This window comes from Lepisma saccharinum, chromosome 4, assembly GCF_977018435.1.
Source record: "Lepisma saccharinum chromosome 4, izLepSacc3.1, whole genome shotgun sequence".
Taxonomy (NCBI): domain Eukaryota; kingdom Metazoa; phylum Arthropoda; class Insecta; order Zygentoma; family Lepismatidae; genus Lepisma; species Lepisma saccharinum.
This window is the reverse complement of record NC_139232.1, coordinates 47015016-47032540: the sequence shown is the minus strand read 5'-3', so window position 1 is coordinate 47032540 and position 17525 is coordinate 47015016. Positions and strand designations below refer to the sequence as shown.

Sequence of the window (17525 nt, the reverse complement as noted above, 5' to 3'; positions counted from 1 at the left end):
TTACAGAAACAAGGCTAATGTATAAAGAAGAAGATCAAAAAGAAAAGTTTGAAGTTGATTGGCTAAGTAAAAGAAACTACATAATTTGTCAAGTGGTAATGCCAAGATATTAAATGGAAGATTTAAGTGTTAAAAAGAAAATTTCCTCCATTCCTCATTTTATATATTTTTTTTTGTTTCCCAGGAGGATACCTTATGGCTTTATTATAAATATGAAGTTGAGAAAAGTAGCCAAGCCCGTACCCAGGATTTTTTTTGAGGGAGGGGCGAGACCCGAAAATGTGTTTATATTTTATTTAAATCTTTGGGTCACTTTTAGACACAAAGACTGTCACATGGCATATACAGGGAGGTTATTGCAGCATGCCACCGCTTCAGCATCGGCCGCTTGCCGGTCCAGTCATGCAACAGGTGCCGGCAAATTGCGTAACAGATAGCCCGTAACAGAAACCGCTTGTTTTGTAATGTTTCCACTTTTCACAATTACAGTTACAATTACAATTGAAATAAGCACGTACCTTGTCGCACGGATGCAGGAAAAGGTGTCCTCCCAAATACAAATATTTCTGGCACCTTATTTCTGACGTCTAATCTTAGATTAGTCATCGCTACTTTATTCTCAGTTGTCGCGACAGCACCTGCAGCTTATCGGGGGTTGGGTGAGTTGTCAGCCGCGAGATGGCGCTTCATACTGCACGTGTCGGCAGTGATGCCAACCGTAGGGACATGTCCCTACGCATAGGGACTTTTCACTAAATTTCGCCCGCGTAGGAACGTAGGGACAGATTTTGCCAAATGAGGGAAAACGTAGGTACTTTTTTCAATCTTGGTAAATTACATTTTATGAATTAGTTTATCTGGATACTTTAGCGAGGAGGAGAAAAAAGAACTAACTAACAGATCTCCATCAGAATTTTGGAACATGTTATCGGTTACCAAAAACTTTCAAGGCAAGTTCCTTTTTGAAAACATTTCCACTCTCGCGAAAATAGTGCTAACATTGCCGCATTCTAACGCGGAAACGGAAAGAATATTTTCAATGTTAAGTGATACAAAAACAAAAAAGGGAAATAAAATGGGACCAAAATTGTTAAAGAATGCAGGAAATACAGCATCACCAACCAACATCTATCTCTGCACAGCAGCAGCATGTATGACTTCAAATAACATAATCAACAGTAAACGACTCAACGTTATTCATTAGGGGTGTGCTGGATTCTTTACTTTAAAAAGTCGTTAATTCTCGACGTTTTCTGCCTTGTAAGTTTCTGGAACTTATCGAAAGTTGTAAGTTTTTATTCTAGAAATGCAAAAACAATCACTTAAAGTGAAAATGACTTGTAAAATTCGAGATTTCCAGTGCTTCGGGAAATTTCGAACATTTCCCGTCCAGAAAATTTTCCGACTTGGTCGGGAAATTGCAAATTTTTCAGTCCCGAATGTCGGGATTTAAAAAAATTACCTTCCCGATCCCGTCCCGACCCAAAAAATTCTGTCCAGCACACCCCTATTATTCATTAAGGCAAGAATTTACAATACCGGACCCTTCTGTAATTTCTATGCTACGTCTTATACTCACGAAATAATTATTCGTGATTATTTATCTCAAGTTAACATGTTGGGGTGAGGGGGAAAAAATGTTCATTAACGTGTAGAAGTTGTAAAATAAGCTTTTCAATTCTCGCAATGATTCTCCGTATACAAGTATGGTAGCCATATTTGTTGATATGAACAAATTAAAATTAGTTACGCTGTCTACAGCGTTGCCACACTGTTGATTTCATACTTGGAGAGCATGGATCGTGTAAGAATGGCGGAAGAGAACAGTAAAAAAGTTGTTAATGTTGTACAGATTGTTAGGTGGAGTGTGCAGGAGGATGGCTGTGGGCTAATTAATAAACTTATGGATTTCAGTATATTGCCCAAAGAACGTGCTTACATGTGACAGCGACAATCACGATGTAGAAGAACTGATTTGATTACAGGTAAATTTGGCAACAGTACATCAATCATAAAATTGCAGGATACGAAAATGGCCTTCGATGATGAACGTTTGCCGTTAAAGTGCTACGAAAATAATATTTTTTATCGGTTCGTAATCACAATTACCGCAAAACCATTCAGGAATAGCCCCACTGACCATTCTCGGTAAGTTTAGGTTAAGTTAGGTTAGGCAAACATAGTTAAAATTTGGGCTCGAAAAAAACATGCACGGGTAGCCCAACAAACCATTGACGGATAGCCCCACGAACCATTCAGGTACGGTTAGGTTAGGTTAGGATAGGCAAACATAGTTAAAATTTGGGGTCGTAGTAATATCAGGAATGTATATTTCGTTTTTTAAGTATTGGAAACACAAAATCTTCCGGTAAATAATAAGCAATCGTGCCGATCGCGGACCACTCAATGTCACTTATTTTGCAATTTCTACACGTGACCCCCCAAATTTTAACTTCAAATTCGTGATTAGGAGGCCTCAATTAGTGAGTATGCGAAATATTACAAAAAATCGGGGAGAGGTCCTGTATTGTAAATTCGCTCCTTCATTAATTGTGGAAGCACCGAGCAGAAAGATTTGGTAAGTAAATGTGTATATTTTATCTTCTGTTTGCATGCTCATGAGGTGTTTTTTTTTTAGTCACTTTACTTGGCGTAGGGACATTTGGTCAGTTGTAGGGACATTTTGACTACGTCTGTAGGGACATTGCCGAAAAATGGTTAGCAACACTGTCGGCTACCAGACAGTGAGTCTACGCTCATTCATGTTCACTTCTGTTCGCGTTTATCAGTACGCGTTTTGTTTATACTGTGTTATTGAGTTGGTGTGCTAGTGCTTTATTGTGTGTTAATTGTTATTCATTCATTACTTATGTCGTTAAACAAATATAGTCTTGAACATAGAGTTTTTATGTACGATAATTACGTGAAAACGAATTCTTGCAGAAAAGTGGTCAGGGATTACGATAGACAGGATCTCTTGAACCTAAGAAACGTGTTGTATTGCTGTTGAAGGAAGTCATTTTCAACATCTCTTATAACACAGGAGGTTAGTGATCATCATTATTATTACTTTTAAATATCATTTTACGCTTTCGGTTTGCTTTATGCGCCGGGATGCTGTCTTCCCTTTCTGTCAACTGAGGATAAAGTAGCGATGTCTAATCTAAGATTAGATGTCAGAAATAAGGTGCCGGAAATATTTGTATTTGGGAGGACACCTTTTCCTGCATCCGTGCGACAAGGTACGTGCTTATTTCAATTGTAATTGTAACTGTAATTGTGAAAAGTGGAAACATTACAAAACAAGCGGTTTCTGTTACGGGCTATCTGTTACGCAATTTGCCGGCACCTGTTGCATGACTGGGCCGGCAAGCGGCCGATGCTGAAGCGGTGGCATGCTGCAATAACCTCCCTGTAGATTGATCAGGGTGGCTACAAACAAGCAGAAATAAAATTCCCTGACTTTTCCAGGTTTTCCAGGACAAAATTTACATTTTTCCCTGACAATTACAAACTAAACTAAATCGATGTTTTTGTAAATAGAAATAATAAACTCATACAGATCCATGTATGGCTTTGTTAAGTACCAATATTATCTTCTATGAAATTGACTTAATTTCTCTATGATTTGAATTCAAACTGCAAAATAGTGAATTTGGAAATTATTACAATTCACAAGTTAGGGAAGGAATACAGAATTTTGTCATACGCAGTAAGTTTAAAATAAAATACTTGATTATTTTTAAAGTTACGACTAAATGAGATATTAGTGAAGAGCGAATGATTAAGAAATACAATTTGTAATTTATCAGTCTCCTTATACATTCTCGGTATTATATGTTGATATTTCCACTGAGGTTTGGAACCCTCTGCTTGCAAGAACCATTTGTGCAGACTCATTTTTCAATGCATAAAGCTACTTCTCTCTTCTCTGTAAAGCAAACAACTTAACTTTTGCATATAAGTGAAACAATTGAATCGAACAAAATAAAGTGTCATATTTCCTTACATTATCAATGGGATTTCTGCTTCAGTACAGTGTATCCAAGTGAAGTACTGTGAAACTGACAACATGCAGTTATATCATTAATGCTGACAAAAATGGTATGTAGGTATTAGAAATTTATAGAATTGTATTGTACAGGTACCTGATTTACCTAACCACAGACTAAAACAGGAACACTCCGTTAATAACAGCTTCTGAAGGTTCATATACGAGGGGCATCCTGAAAAAAGCTCCAATGGTGTCTATTCGCAGCACTAGTGGTTCGGAGAGCGACACACACACATGCAGGCAGGAAGAAGTGGCATGTAACTGTAATCTGGTACAGTTGCAATGCAGCCATTTTAGGACAGTTCTAGGCTAAAGATTGCAGCTCTCAAACAGTCTCCCACCGACTGCGATGTAGCCTACATTGCACGCTCAGAATTTGGCACAGAACCACCAGAAATCGTGTGAGGTGTGCAGATCGGACGTCGTTGAGTGATAGTATGGTTAGACGATGGTGCACACAATTCACGGAAGGCCAATCGAATGTGCACAACCCCATACAGCTAAGTACACACGGGCCCTTTGCATCACTTCAGGTGATATATCTTGGACCACTCCCTGTACAGCCCTGGCCTTCAATGTACAGACTTTCATCTCTTTGTTTAACTGAAGAGGTTTCTGGCAGGACAAGGATTTGACAGCTACACTGCAGTAGAGATAGTTCCAGTCTTTGCTGTTGGACACATATGCCATGGTCATACAAAATTTAGTGCCATGCTACGACAAATGCCAGAACAACAGTGGTGATTATGCCGAAAATTAGGTTAGGACTCACTGTTACTAATGCAATAAATTACAACTGATATTCTTGTTTCATTTATGCCTAATCGGTATGGACCTTGATATTTTGTTATTTTCTTTCAAATTGGTGTATTTTCTTATTTTTTATTTTTTACTATACGGTGTTATTTTTCCCAAAATTCATGTTTTCATTTTAGCGCATTTTCTGGCAAATATCTGAAATTATACCTTCATGGTGTTTTTAAACTACTGTATCAAATTATAAGTCACAAGGCTTACGCCTCTTCCTGAGGGTTTGATATCTTGAAAGTTATTTTGGGAAAGTTATTTTCCATACCCCTTTTTTAATTTTAAGGTAAGGATTTAAGATAATTGAATTTTCCCCGCATATACTGAAGGGTGCATAATGACCATAAGTGGCAACGCACCCAAAAAATTAATATCAACCAATCTCACGTGACAGATACCGATATATTATGACACCAAAAATTGGCATTATCTTTTTTTGACCTGTTAATGCTAAGTTTCCCAAAATTTGCATTTTTGTTTTAGAACATTTATGTGCCAAATATACCGAAACGCAGTGGTCAGAAGCAGCGAGCTACTTGTAGCGTCGCTACTGTAGCTAGCTACAAAATTTGTAGCTGTAGCTGTAGCGACGCTACACTTTGAAAATTGTAGTTGTAGCGGTAGCGAAGCTACAAAATTCCTGTAGTTGTAGCGAAAATTTCGCTACAGCTACATTTTTCTCGGCACTTTGAGGAATTTTGAATGTGGCAACAGCGTCAGAAAAAATCGACAATAACCCTTAATTTTGCAGGAGGGTCATAAAGACAGTCTATTACATGGAGATACAGATTATCTAGATTGTAGATTATAGATATCTGCGTAATTTATTTAATTAGTATCTGAAGAATTCAGATATCCAGATAACTAACTTACATATATGAATATATTCCTGCTAACAGCTACGTTTTTTTAGCTGCATCACTATTTTGCCTCGTTTGCTGCACCACTGGAAAAAAGTGCCTCGTTTGCGTCACCCCCGGAACAAATCCTGTGGATATTCATGGTGTAAGAGACACCAAAATGTCATTAAATGCTGTGAAAGACACAACTTGCAGTGCAAAAACGAGCAATGGAATATCCACTGCACTGACAAGGGAATAGTGCCAGCAATAAATGGCTCAGTACGTTAACAGCATTGATCATCGGCAGTATATAGGATCTCACCAGCAAGAAATTATTGTTACAAGAATGATAGAGTTTTTGGAATTACAATTATTTTCGCGATAGTATTCGTTCACAAATTTTAAAATTACAATACATTTAGAACACTCAGGTTTATACAACAGTTTCCTCAATAATTTTATCATATTGCAAAAAAGTATGTTCGAGTTATTGACTTTCCTGCAGAAACGACATTTTTTTTAGTTAATATACATAGTTTTCAAATTTATGTATTTCTCCTACTTTTGCGTCACTTTTCTGTAACTCTTGCTAATCATGACATCATCATCATCATCCTTCACTGTTTCCTGTCTCTGGCTGGGTCGGCATAGAAGTGAAGCCTCTCCATTTTTTCCTGGTCTTTCACCACTCCTTTCTTTTCAAGGTGTTCCAATCTTGTCCTCTTCTCCTAACACTCTCCACCATCTGCTCTTTCCACAGACATCTTGGTCTCCCCCTTGGCCTTATTCCCACTCCTTGTGCATTGTAAGCACTTACTGGTAGTCTTTCTGCATCCATCCTCTTCATGTGTCCGAACCATCTCATCTGTGCCTGATCTATTCTGTCCTGAAGCTTCACTACAGCCACTGTCTGTCGGATCTCCTCATTTCTTATTCTATCCCTTCTAGTCTTCCCCACAAGACTCCTTAGAAATTTAATCTCCACTGCCTGCATCTTTTCATTGTCTCCCTATGTCATTGCCCAATTCTCTGCTCCATACGTAATTATTGGCACATAGTATGTTACATATTATCTTCTTGCATTTCATAGGTACATCCCTATTCCATATTATTCTTCAAACGCTTTGATATAGTCCACCACCATTCATTTGTCCTCTTCTGTTTACCACCTCATCTATTCTTCCACAGCAGTGTGGGGAATGGAGGAGCAGGAGGATCTCATCCTCCCAACTTGGCATCTTTCCTAGTTTTTGTTTTGAGTCCATTTTAAGCATAGATAATCTGATCGAGACTGGATCCTAACCACTATGTGCCTCTGCTGGGTATCGAACCTGGGGCCCTTTTGTAGTCAAAGGGCTCCAGGTACTTTTCATTCAAAATGCTGACTTCATATCAGTCTATAAAAAATGAAATATTTATTCTCAAGAAAAATATGTTGATGTGAACATAAATACGTAATCCTACCAATTTTTATTTGTGTATAGTTGTAATAATTAATTTGGGTAACACCCTAATTGCAATATTCATATATCAAATTTGAATTGATATGCCACTTGCATAGGTATGGTATTCTCAAAAACAATTGTAAAAATAAGTAACTGAAGTAACATTGCTATCGAAATTATCGAATGACTGGAATCATGATAATAAATAACAGAATCTATTTACCAGTAGTAGGGATTTTTTTTAATACCCATATCGTTGTTTTAATTTTTTTATGCAGTTCTAAGTAGCGCAAAAAGTAGCGAAGTAGCGAGTAGCGAACAAGAGTAGCGTAGTGAGCTACTTTTTGGTAAATGTAGCTGTATCTGTAGCGAAGCTACATTTTGGAAGAGTAGCTGTAGCTGTAGCGAAGCTACTTTTAAAATGTAGCATTCCGATCACTGCCGAAACGTAATACTCCATTGTGTTCTTAAACTATTTTAAATTGTAGGTCACATGGTCTACGTATTATCGTGACAGTTTGATATGTTGGAACAGATTTTTGAGGAAGTAAAAGTAAAGTACTCCCCTGCAGTTTTCCATGAAGGTGTATATTAGGGGTGGGGAGTTAGGGCCCCACACTTTCTTGATCACGGCTGAAAGTGGGTAATGTGATCAGTACCATGCTCCTGGCTAACTTTATCCCTCAAAGTTTCCTCAAGGTACCAGCTTCATATGATGCTGGGTGGATGCCGGAGCTGTTTCAATAGGTGGAAAACATCCCGGTTCTCCCTCGCAGGAGATCGAGCCCGTGTCTCTCGCATAGTAGTCAGACGCCATAATGACTGAGCTCCATTATTACTCGCTCGACAAATGCCGATGGTGCGCACTTAGCTTGGTAATTCAAAACATATCTCGTACAACAAATACGAAGATGTGGCTCCCGTGTGACAGTAGATACGCACTCGATCTCCTGTTAGAACCCTGCCACTTTGCTCTGTGATGCAAATGATTTTGATAGAAGTTGAAAAAATTGTGGGAAATACATGATTTAATGTGGTTGTCGGAATTATTCCATGTACGTATAACTCTATAGTTGACTCTTGAGTAAAATGTTGGAAAACTTGCATGTTCTATATACACAAACATGGGCTAGAAAAGACAAGAATGTTGGATTTCATGGAATTTTTCGTTGTTTCAGGACATTTCTTTTACAAAAAATACTAAAAACACCAACAATTCGCATTTTATGCCAAATTCGCATTATTTCGATATTTCAAATTTTCGAAAAATCAATGTCCCTACTGATTGGCAATTACTTTCTGGCCACCCCTCCTATAAATCAGTAGATGGAAAGTGAAAATTTAGCAGGGCTGGCCGAGAAAAGTCAATTCTTGAAGAAATTTATTTGCTTTTATGATTGAATGATTCGAGTAAATATGATATTAAAATATTTACGTATTTATTATTAGTATTTTATTTCATAATATTGGACATTAACTTCACTCAGTGAGAGATTAATGACCATCTCTCATGAGTTTAAACAGACAGGACAGAGAGTTGTGTTAATTTCATTGCAATACTAGTGTTGCAGTAAATTTGAGGTTGGGAGTTGCCAATTTTTACAACGTTCACCAATGCAGATATATGTTTCACTTTTTCGTGATAGTATTCAATATATATCCCATTTTGTTGGATTCTTCTTGATATCTAAGAATAGTGCAATGTCATTGTAAACATACGTTAACTTGTGCGAAACCAGTAATACGTCAGAATGAAGAAAGGAAACCTTCGTATGCACTGCTACATTAAATAAGGTGAAGCGAGTCAGAAGAGTAATAAAATTCCAGCAGCATATTTGCAGTCTAAAGTGCTTCTTATTTATGCATGCGATTTTTGTTGGATGTTGCAGTCCATGCAATTTCTGTCGCATGTTGTAGTGAGATACTTTGTCAGGTGGCGATATTCGACAAAAATCGTATGTATCAATGGAACCTATTTGTTTCCATGTTCCTTCAGTTTGCCCAACAAAATGCCTTACTATGACGTCCGACAAGTATCGGACGGTGCTAACCGCTCTTATCCCCTCCATCTGTTGACAAGTCCCCTTACTACTCCCTTACGGACAAGAAAAAATGATAATTCAATGCATTTTCCATGTAATATTTAGAGGCTTAACCTTTACTCCCTTCATACTCTTATGTTTGGGTGGAAACTCTGATACAGGTCTGGAGCAAGCCTGGAAAATTCACATTGATGACCAACCTCCCCCCCTCTCTGCAACATATCCATGCCACATTTCCGAACCGAGTTTCACATTTTGGCTCATTATTCAACTTGTATGGCACCCAGGGACATGAAACATGTTTCAATCTCTTTGGAAACGTCCATTCTTTGAAGAGAAAACTAAGGTTTGCGTCTTCTCCCCAAAATACCAGGAGAAGAGGGGGAAAACTCCAGATTTTCATGGTTTTTTATTTTTATTGAAATTCGGAAGTCGTGCCCCCAAGCCCCCTTCCTTGTTTCGGCATTCTGAATTGTACATGGTTGCATGCTCTGTTGTTTTAGTAGCAAAACAAAACTTATCCGAAGTAGATTGCTCTTATAGTGGCCAAGTTATAACAATTCACCTCCAAAAAATGCAAATTACCTTCTTTTCATAAAAAAAAACACATTTTGGCTTATTATTCAACTTGTATGGCACCCAAGAACATGAAACATGTTACGTTCTCTTGAAAAGTGTTCATTCTTTGAAAAGAATGCTAGCGAAGAAGGGGCCAACTCCACATTTTTATCTTTTTTCCATTGAAATTCGAGGGTCGTGCTCCCAAGCCACCCACCCCTTCGTCGGTCTGGCATTCTGAATTGTACAAGGTTGGGTAAGACACTAGTTTACGTCCTTTTCCTAAGGAATACGTGTCATATAACTTTGAAAACTTATTTTATAAGGAAGTGCCTGGTTTTCAACAACGTAAATCCCAAAGCGAGGAAAAATTTCCTGGAGGAGGAAATCGATAAAAACCGATGTTGTCCGGATATGCGTAATTGAACATACTGAAGAAATTTTTCGATGATGAAGCACATATTTAGGGGTGAAATGAGTGCTAATGGAACCTAACCTAACAGGCCTGACCTAACCTCGTAGGCATACCTCGTCCCCGTGAATGGTTAGTGGGGCTATTGTGAACAGAAAGTGTAAAAAGAAAAAGGTACTTACCCGAAGAGATGCCGGCTGTCTGCAAGCATGGTTTTGAACGATGCACTGAATTATTACTGGGGATAGACGTATTTTACACTATCTAGAAGTTTTTGGAACCTGTTCTTCTTTGCCAAAGAAGCAATCACCATGCAGAACGCACGAACACGCATTTACAACGCGGACACAAAGACGAGCATGCAGTGTTGTTAACTCCCATCGGTTACCACCAAGAGGCAATAAGGACGTAAAGTAGAGTCTAACCCACGGTTGCATGCTCTGATGTTTTAGCTGAAAAACAAAACTTATCCGAAGTAGATTGCTCCCATAGTGGCCGAGTTATAACAATTTTCCTCCAAAAATGCAAATTACCTATTTTTCGTTAAAAAAAATCACATTTAGGCTTATTATTAAACTTGTATGGCACCCAAGAACATGAAACATGTTTCATTCTCTTGAGAAGTGTCCATTCTTTGAAAATAATACTAAAGTTCGCGGCTTCTTCCCAAAATAGTGACAGAAGAGGGAGGGCAAACTCCAGATTTTTATGCTTTTTCCATTGAAATTCGGGGATCGCGCCCCCCAAACCCCACTTCCTTCTCTCTCTCTCTCTCTCCCTCCTCCTCCTCCTCCTGCTGCTGCTTTCACTGGTTTCTGGCGCCGTGGTTGTGTTGAACATAAAAGAGGCCTAAAAGTAGTTCAGGTCGAAATTTACGAATGAGATTTCCTGTTCCCATGCAGAATTCCATAACAATATCTTTAAATAAATAAATAAAAAAATAAAAAAATTCAACGAAGATGAAATTCCTTGACTTTTTTTGACACTTCAAATTCTCTGACTTTTCCTGGTTTTCCAGGTCTGTCACCACTCTGTTGATGTATTTTGTTTACATTCAGTTTTCAAAAGAATTTGATTGGCTGATTGATTTGCTTTAGTTTACTTCGCTTTTTGTGCCAGTTCTGGCTAATTTGCGAAGATGGGGATGAGGGATGATATGATGAATGGACACTCACAAATATCCATGCCCAGGCTGGGATTCGAATCCTGGAGCCTTGGAGTCGTGGCACAATGTGCTAACCACTCTGCCACGGGGACCGGCTAATAAGAATTTGAATGGTACTGGTTCCACAAATTAACAGTGTTTTCAAATTTCGAGCACCACTGAACAGCAATGATAATTCTATGTTTAGACAATAATCAGTGTTTGAATTGAAGGTGGGGAAGCCAGGAATTTTCCCCCTTTCTACTTTTTTCATGCCAGGCTCTAGATTTATAATGTGATTCCCAACCAGGGAAACAAAATCCCCCCCCTCTGAACGTATATTCTATTATTGTTGTGATAACACATGACAGTCATTGCACTTTAAATTTTTAATGGATGCAATTTATTTTATGTTCAGTCAAAACAGCAAAAATCAAAAGGATCTGTTCGAGAAAAAAGTCCAACAAAAAAGCCGTGACAAAAACTGTTTCCTTCCCACCTCTAAAAGAGTCTTATTTCAGATAATTTTCCACTCTACCTACAGGGACGATTTTCCTGATTTCTGAAATGAGGCTACAGGAAGGACACCATGCTACAACACATCATTTATACATTTACATCAGTAGCGGCGATTAAGTGGGGGGGGGGGGTGCATGGACAGTTTCATTTTTCTATGTAAACTAGGCTTAGCATTAAGAGGCATTAATGCAGGGTCAAAAAGTGTGTGTGTAGGGAGGGGGGAGCAACTGCTAGATGACCCCACTAATCAGTAGTTCTGAAGTTTCTCCCCCTCTGCATTTTCTTCAATTCAGACACTGACAATAATATATATATTTGTGAATTAAATGATGCGTATTTGCAATGATTATTAAAATAAAAAACATGTTTAAATGAGAGTTAACAGAAAAAACAGACATTTTTGCAACACAAACGCAGTTAAAAAAAAGTCGAGACAGGCATTAAAAAGAATGGACTGTGTTGATTAAATCGGTAAGTCTGGTAGCTTCGCATCAATGGTTATGAAATAAAACTCCCAATATTGCAGACAGCAGACTTCTGGTGCCTGCTTCTCTCCAGAAACAACCCATTCACGTATTTATGCAATTTGAAAAATCATCGATGTTATTTTCGTAGCTCTTTATAGGTTTACATTAAAATATTTCAGAGTTCGAGGGGGGGGGACTGGCTCCTTGGCCCCTCCCTTGGGTACAGGCCTGAATGTAGTGGTAGTACAAAGGTTGGTCAAAAAGTAACTCACAATCCATTGTAGCTCGGGAATGGTAAGGACTAGGGAAATGAAATTTTGTAGGTTGAGGCATTGGTCCTTTACCACCTAACCAACACCTAATTCCATGTCGAGAAGAATCCAACAAATCGGGACATACAAGTTACATCACGATAACGCACGACTGCATGCTGCAATCATGACAGTTCAGAAGATTGGCCATCTGGGATGTGGTGCCACAACCCCCATACAGTCCTGTCCTAGCACCATCGGATTTTTATGTGTTTGGATGGATGACTAAAGGCTCATCTGCGTGGCAAACAGTTTAGAGATGACAACGAGCTCATTGCGTGTGTGAAAAAGTGGTGTAAAGACCAACCTCAAGAGTCTTATGAACGTGCATTTGTGTCATGGAAACAAAGATGGCTGCAGTGCAGTGAAGCACATGGATCATACATTGAGTGACATTTCCAAAGGACCAATGCGTCTACCTACAAAATTTCATTTCTCTAGTCCTTACCATTCCCGAGCTACAGTGGTTTGTGCGTTACTTTTTGACCGACCTTTGCATATTACATACCAGGTGTGCCGACAAATAATTCTAAATTTTGTCGCTGGATGGCGCTGGAAGCAAGGGTTGGTGCACAGTCTCAACTGTTACGTCAGTGTGTTGCCAGGACAGTACGCCGTGGATGTGCAACCGAGTGCGAGTGATTGTGATATTGGGTTTGTGTGGGAAACATGTTGACCTTCAAACCAAATAAGGAACATGCTTTTCTGTGGTGTCCTTCCTGTAGCCTCTATGCTTTTCTTGTTCAATCAAAAGAAAAACGTGAGTGAAAGCAATCGTATCCTTGTGGAAACGTACGGTGACAATGTCCTAACGCAAGACGCGTGTGTGCTTGGTTTCGACAATTCAAAAGTGGTGATTTCGACTTGAAAGACAAAGATTGCCTGGGCCAGCCGAAAAAATTCCAAGATGCCGAATTGCAAGCACTGTTGGACAAAGACGATACGCAAACGCAACAACAACTGGCAGAGAAGTTAAATGTTGGTCTGATTGTCTTCATGCCATGGGAAAGATCCAAAAAGCAGGAAAATGAGTCCCACATCATCTGAACGACAGACAAATGGAAAAGTGAAAAACAGTGCATGAAGTGTTGCTTTCTCTGCATGAAAGAAAGTCTTTCTTGCATCGGATATTGACTGAAGATGAAAAATGGATCTACAACCTTAGTGACAATGAAGTTCGACCAGTTACAAATATAGGAGTGTGTTGTGAAAGAAGGAGAACACATGCATATGCTGAACATATTTTATTCAGCAGGCTACATGGAACAAAGGAAAACATAAATTTCCGCTGCAACGCAGCAATGTATGGTGTCCACACAAAATAAAACATTTTCGTCCATCTACACGTGACATTGAAGTTCAACCACTGTTAGAGGGGATCCTGTTTACCATGGTGTGACGCCGTCCCGTCGGTGAATAACTGTGGCAATCCGTCGGGGCATGCTGCGGACGAGTCGTTCAAGGTATTCCACATCGATGCGGTGCCATTCCTCCTGCAGGCAGGCGATAAGAGCAGCCACTGTTGTGGGTCCCCTCTGTTGCACACGTCGCTTAAGAACACTCCACACATTCTCAATGGGCGAGAGGTCGGGACTCGATGGTGGCCATGGCAGAGTTCGCACGTGATGGCGAGTCAACCATTCTCTTGTCAGCCACACTGTATGAGGCCTGGCATTGTCGTGTTGAAAGATGAGACACCACCTGTGAAACAGGTGCCTTCGCACTGTGGGAAGATGCCGCTCCAGTATGCGTGTATAGGCGTGTGCATTCACAATGCCCTCACAGACGTGTAGTGGGCCAACCCCAGATGCCGTCATGCATCCCCATACCATCACTGACACAGGTTTCTGTACCCGACGTGCATAACATTTTGCTTCATTCTGTTCCTCCTTCCGACAAGCGACTGTTTTCCGTATTTTCCCGTACACAACATTGAAAATGGATTCGTCCATTCCCAAAACCCTGTTCCACTGCCGAAATGTCCATCCCCGGTACATTCGTGCCCACCGTAGTTGATTGCCTTTGTTCAACATGGAAAGGAAGGGTTTACGTTTCGCCTTGTACACTCGGTAACCGCATCGCTGTAGGTAACAGAGATTGGTTCTGGTTGACACTTTAATGTGAAAGCGTTCTTGAGTCCATAGTCGTAATTCGGCCACAGAAACATGATTGTTGGTCTGGATATAGCGCCTAAATATCCGTAGGTGACGCATGCTCAGCAAGCGTTTTCGACCGGGGGCCTTACCTGGCTCTGTAGTACCCGTATTTTGGTGGTGTTTGATGATGCAGTGGACAGTTGACTTGGGTAAATTCAGTTGGCGCCCTATTTCCCGTTCACTGAATCCATCCCGTTGCAACTCCACCACTCTTCTCCTCACGGTGTTGTCAATAGGTTTGCCCCTGGCCATGGTGATGATGTACTGCGGTTCCTCCGTGCACAGCACGTGCTTATATACGGCGGACTACCTTATCGTGTCCGTGACGTCATGCTTTCGTCGAATGCGCCACTATCCGGAATTTTCCGTATGGGTCTGGTGCCTGGTCGAAGTTCAATGTCATTCATATAGTTCCCCGTTTTCGTTCTTTATGTGACCTTGGGTGCAACATGCTGGGATCATGATTCTTGCCTGCTCACACGCCTCCTCTTACACACATGCGTCACTTCTGCAGGTCACCCATTCCACCGCCTATGCCACTGTGCATTTAATCACGTATTCCTTTCTCGTCGAACTTCATTGTCACCAAGGTTGTACTTTGAGAAACCAAAATGCAAAAAGTCATAGGTTGACCCAGGACAACCTTCAACATCGACTGCAAAACCGAATCGCTTCGGAAGGAAGACAATGCTGTGCATTTGTTGGGATCAGAAGGTGTAGTGTACCATGAGCTTCTGAAACCAAGTGAAACAGTGAATGCCGTTCGCTACCGTCAACAACTCATCAATTTGAACCATGCATTGATCGAAAAGTGCCCAGATTGGGCGACAAGACACGGAAAAGTGATTTTGAGCACGAAAATGCCTCATCACAAACAGCGAAAGGTGTCAGAGACACCATTTCTGCAGTTGGCTGGGAATTCTTGCTCCACCCACCATATTCACCAGAATTAGCCCCTTCGGACTACCACTTGTTTTCATTGATGTCTCACTCACTTCCCAGCAACACTTCAACAATTACGAAGATGTCGAACAATGGCTTGCTGACTGGATCACCTCAAAATGTGAACAATTTTTCTGGAAGGGCATCCACAATTTGATGGACAGATGGGCACAATGTATAGCTAGCGATGGTGCATACTTTGAATAAAGCATTTGTTACCTTTCTCCCCAGATACACTTGTTTTTTTTTTTCGGATCAATTAAGAATTATTAACCGGCACACCTGGTAATTGTTGTTCCACGAATCAGTACTTAAAAGTATGGAAGCGACTAAACTGAATGTAATCTGTAATGTTTAATGAATATATGTATAAATAATTTCAATAAATGTAACTTTATTATGATACGATAATTATGTAACCAAAAGGGGGTGGAGAGTAAAACCTCAGGTATAAATAGCCCAGAAATTTCTTTAGCAGGATAGTGAGTTTTAGCACTTCCTGGGTGGACTACGAAGGAGATTGCCTGTGTGGAACACATTTTAAATAGACTTTCCTAAATTCAGTAATATACCATTCAGTATTTGCTGAAACTTTATCATTGAACTTAAGGTTTACTCCCTATGTCACACCCTAAGTGACAAATAAACAGTTGAAACTATAATTCAGTGTTCATGTTTCCATGATCCTGAGATGGCTTCAGTGTAGGCCTGAAAGAGTAATTTTCTTCTCACAGAAGGAGCAAAGGGTTTACAAACTGTTCAAGAGAAAGTAGCAAGTTAAATTATTAGTATAGTTAAGAATGTCATATTGGTCCATTCATAATTTCAACATTTACATAAGATATTTTGAGGATTTCAAAAATTAAAGATTACCTTCTAACAATGATGTCCTCATTAAGCAGAGGAGATATATTCTGAACTGTGCTCTTATCCACTCATCTCCTCCTTCCCACCCCACACCATCAAGAAAAACATCATGTCTTTCTTCTAACACATGCTTCACAACATAATCTGCAAATCGAAGGTCTTCCGTGGTCAAATGCAACTGCCGTTTTAAATCATTGTCCTGAGTATCAATCTTTGCATCATCTATCTGAAAAGGCAAAAATTATCAATTATTTTTTCTGTTATTTTATTTTAACCAGCATATAAAATTTAACTTCTTGGTTAACAAAATATAGTGCTTCAGAAGTTTTAGTAAAATTGTTAAACATGTAAATTACTTGTTATAGTTTTATGCTATGTTTTTCGAGTTGAAATATAAAAGTACTTGAATCAGGTTTCCCATGCATTTTTAAATAAATTTCCAGACACACTAGAATGTTTTGACTAGCTGTCTCCTTGTTTTTAGTGTGAAAATATGAAAGTGCTAGCTCAGTAATCTATGGAAGTGCTAGCTCAGTAATCTATGTATATATACACTATGTGACAAATGCAAGACCTGTATTAACCTTTAGCAGACAGAGTCTTGTGAGCATGTAAACACGTTCCAGATGGGAACTTTTAAAGCACGTGCATTTTCAAACTTGATGCAAAGTTTAAAAAAATCGGTGCTAGTTAGTTGTCAGAGATGAAATCTGTTTTGTTTTCTTTCTTAAAGACCATGATTTTTAATAACACTTACTTTTTCCCTATTTTCTTCTTCTAACTGTGCTGATGGGGAAAGGGATTAAAAAAAATCACTTTACAGAAGAACCTCACTCATTTCCAAAAAAAAAACAAAAAAAACCCAACAAAAAAACAACTACTCCCATTGTCTACATTAAATAGCTCTTTTTCCTTCCTTTCTTTTCTTTCACTGCAATCTTGAAAACCTCCCAAAAGCA

The 17525-nt window shown here is 39.4% G+C and overlaps 1 protein-coding gene across 2 annotated transcripts in view; it reads right to left on the bottom strand.

The window, feature by feature from the left end:
- The window catches only part of LOC145986447 (late secretory pathway protein AVL9 homolog), a 73475-nt gene that overhangs the window by 23335 nt on the left and 32615 nt on the right, over positions 1-17525 (bottom strand). For both annotated transcript variants that reach the window (XM_083120466.1, XM_083120467.1), the window contains one exon: positions 16573-16792. In XM_083120466.1, coding sequence (XP_082976592.1) covers positions 16573-16792 — 220 coding nt within the window. The remainder of the gene's footprint in view (positions 1-16572; positions 16793-17525) is intronic.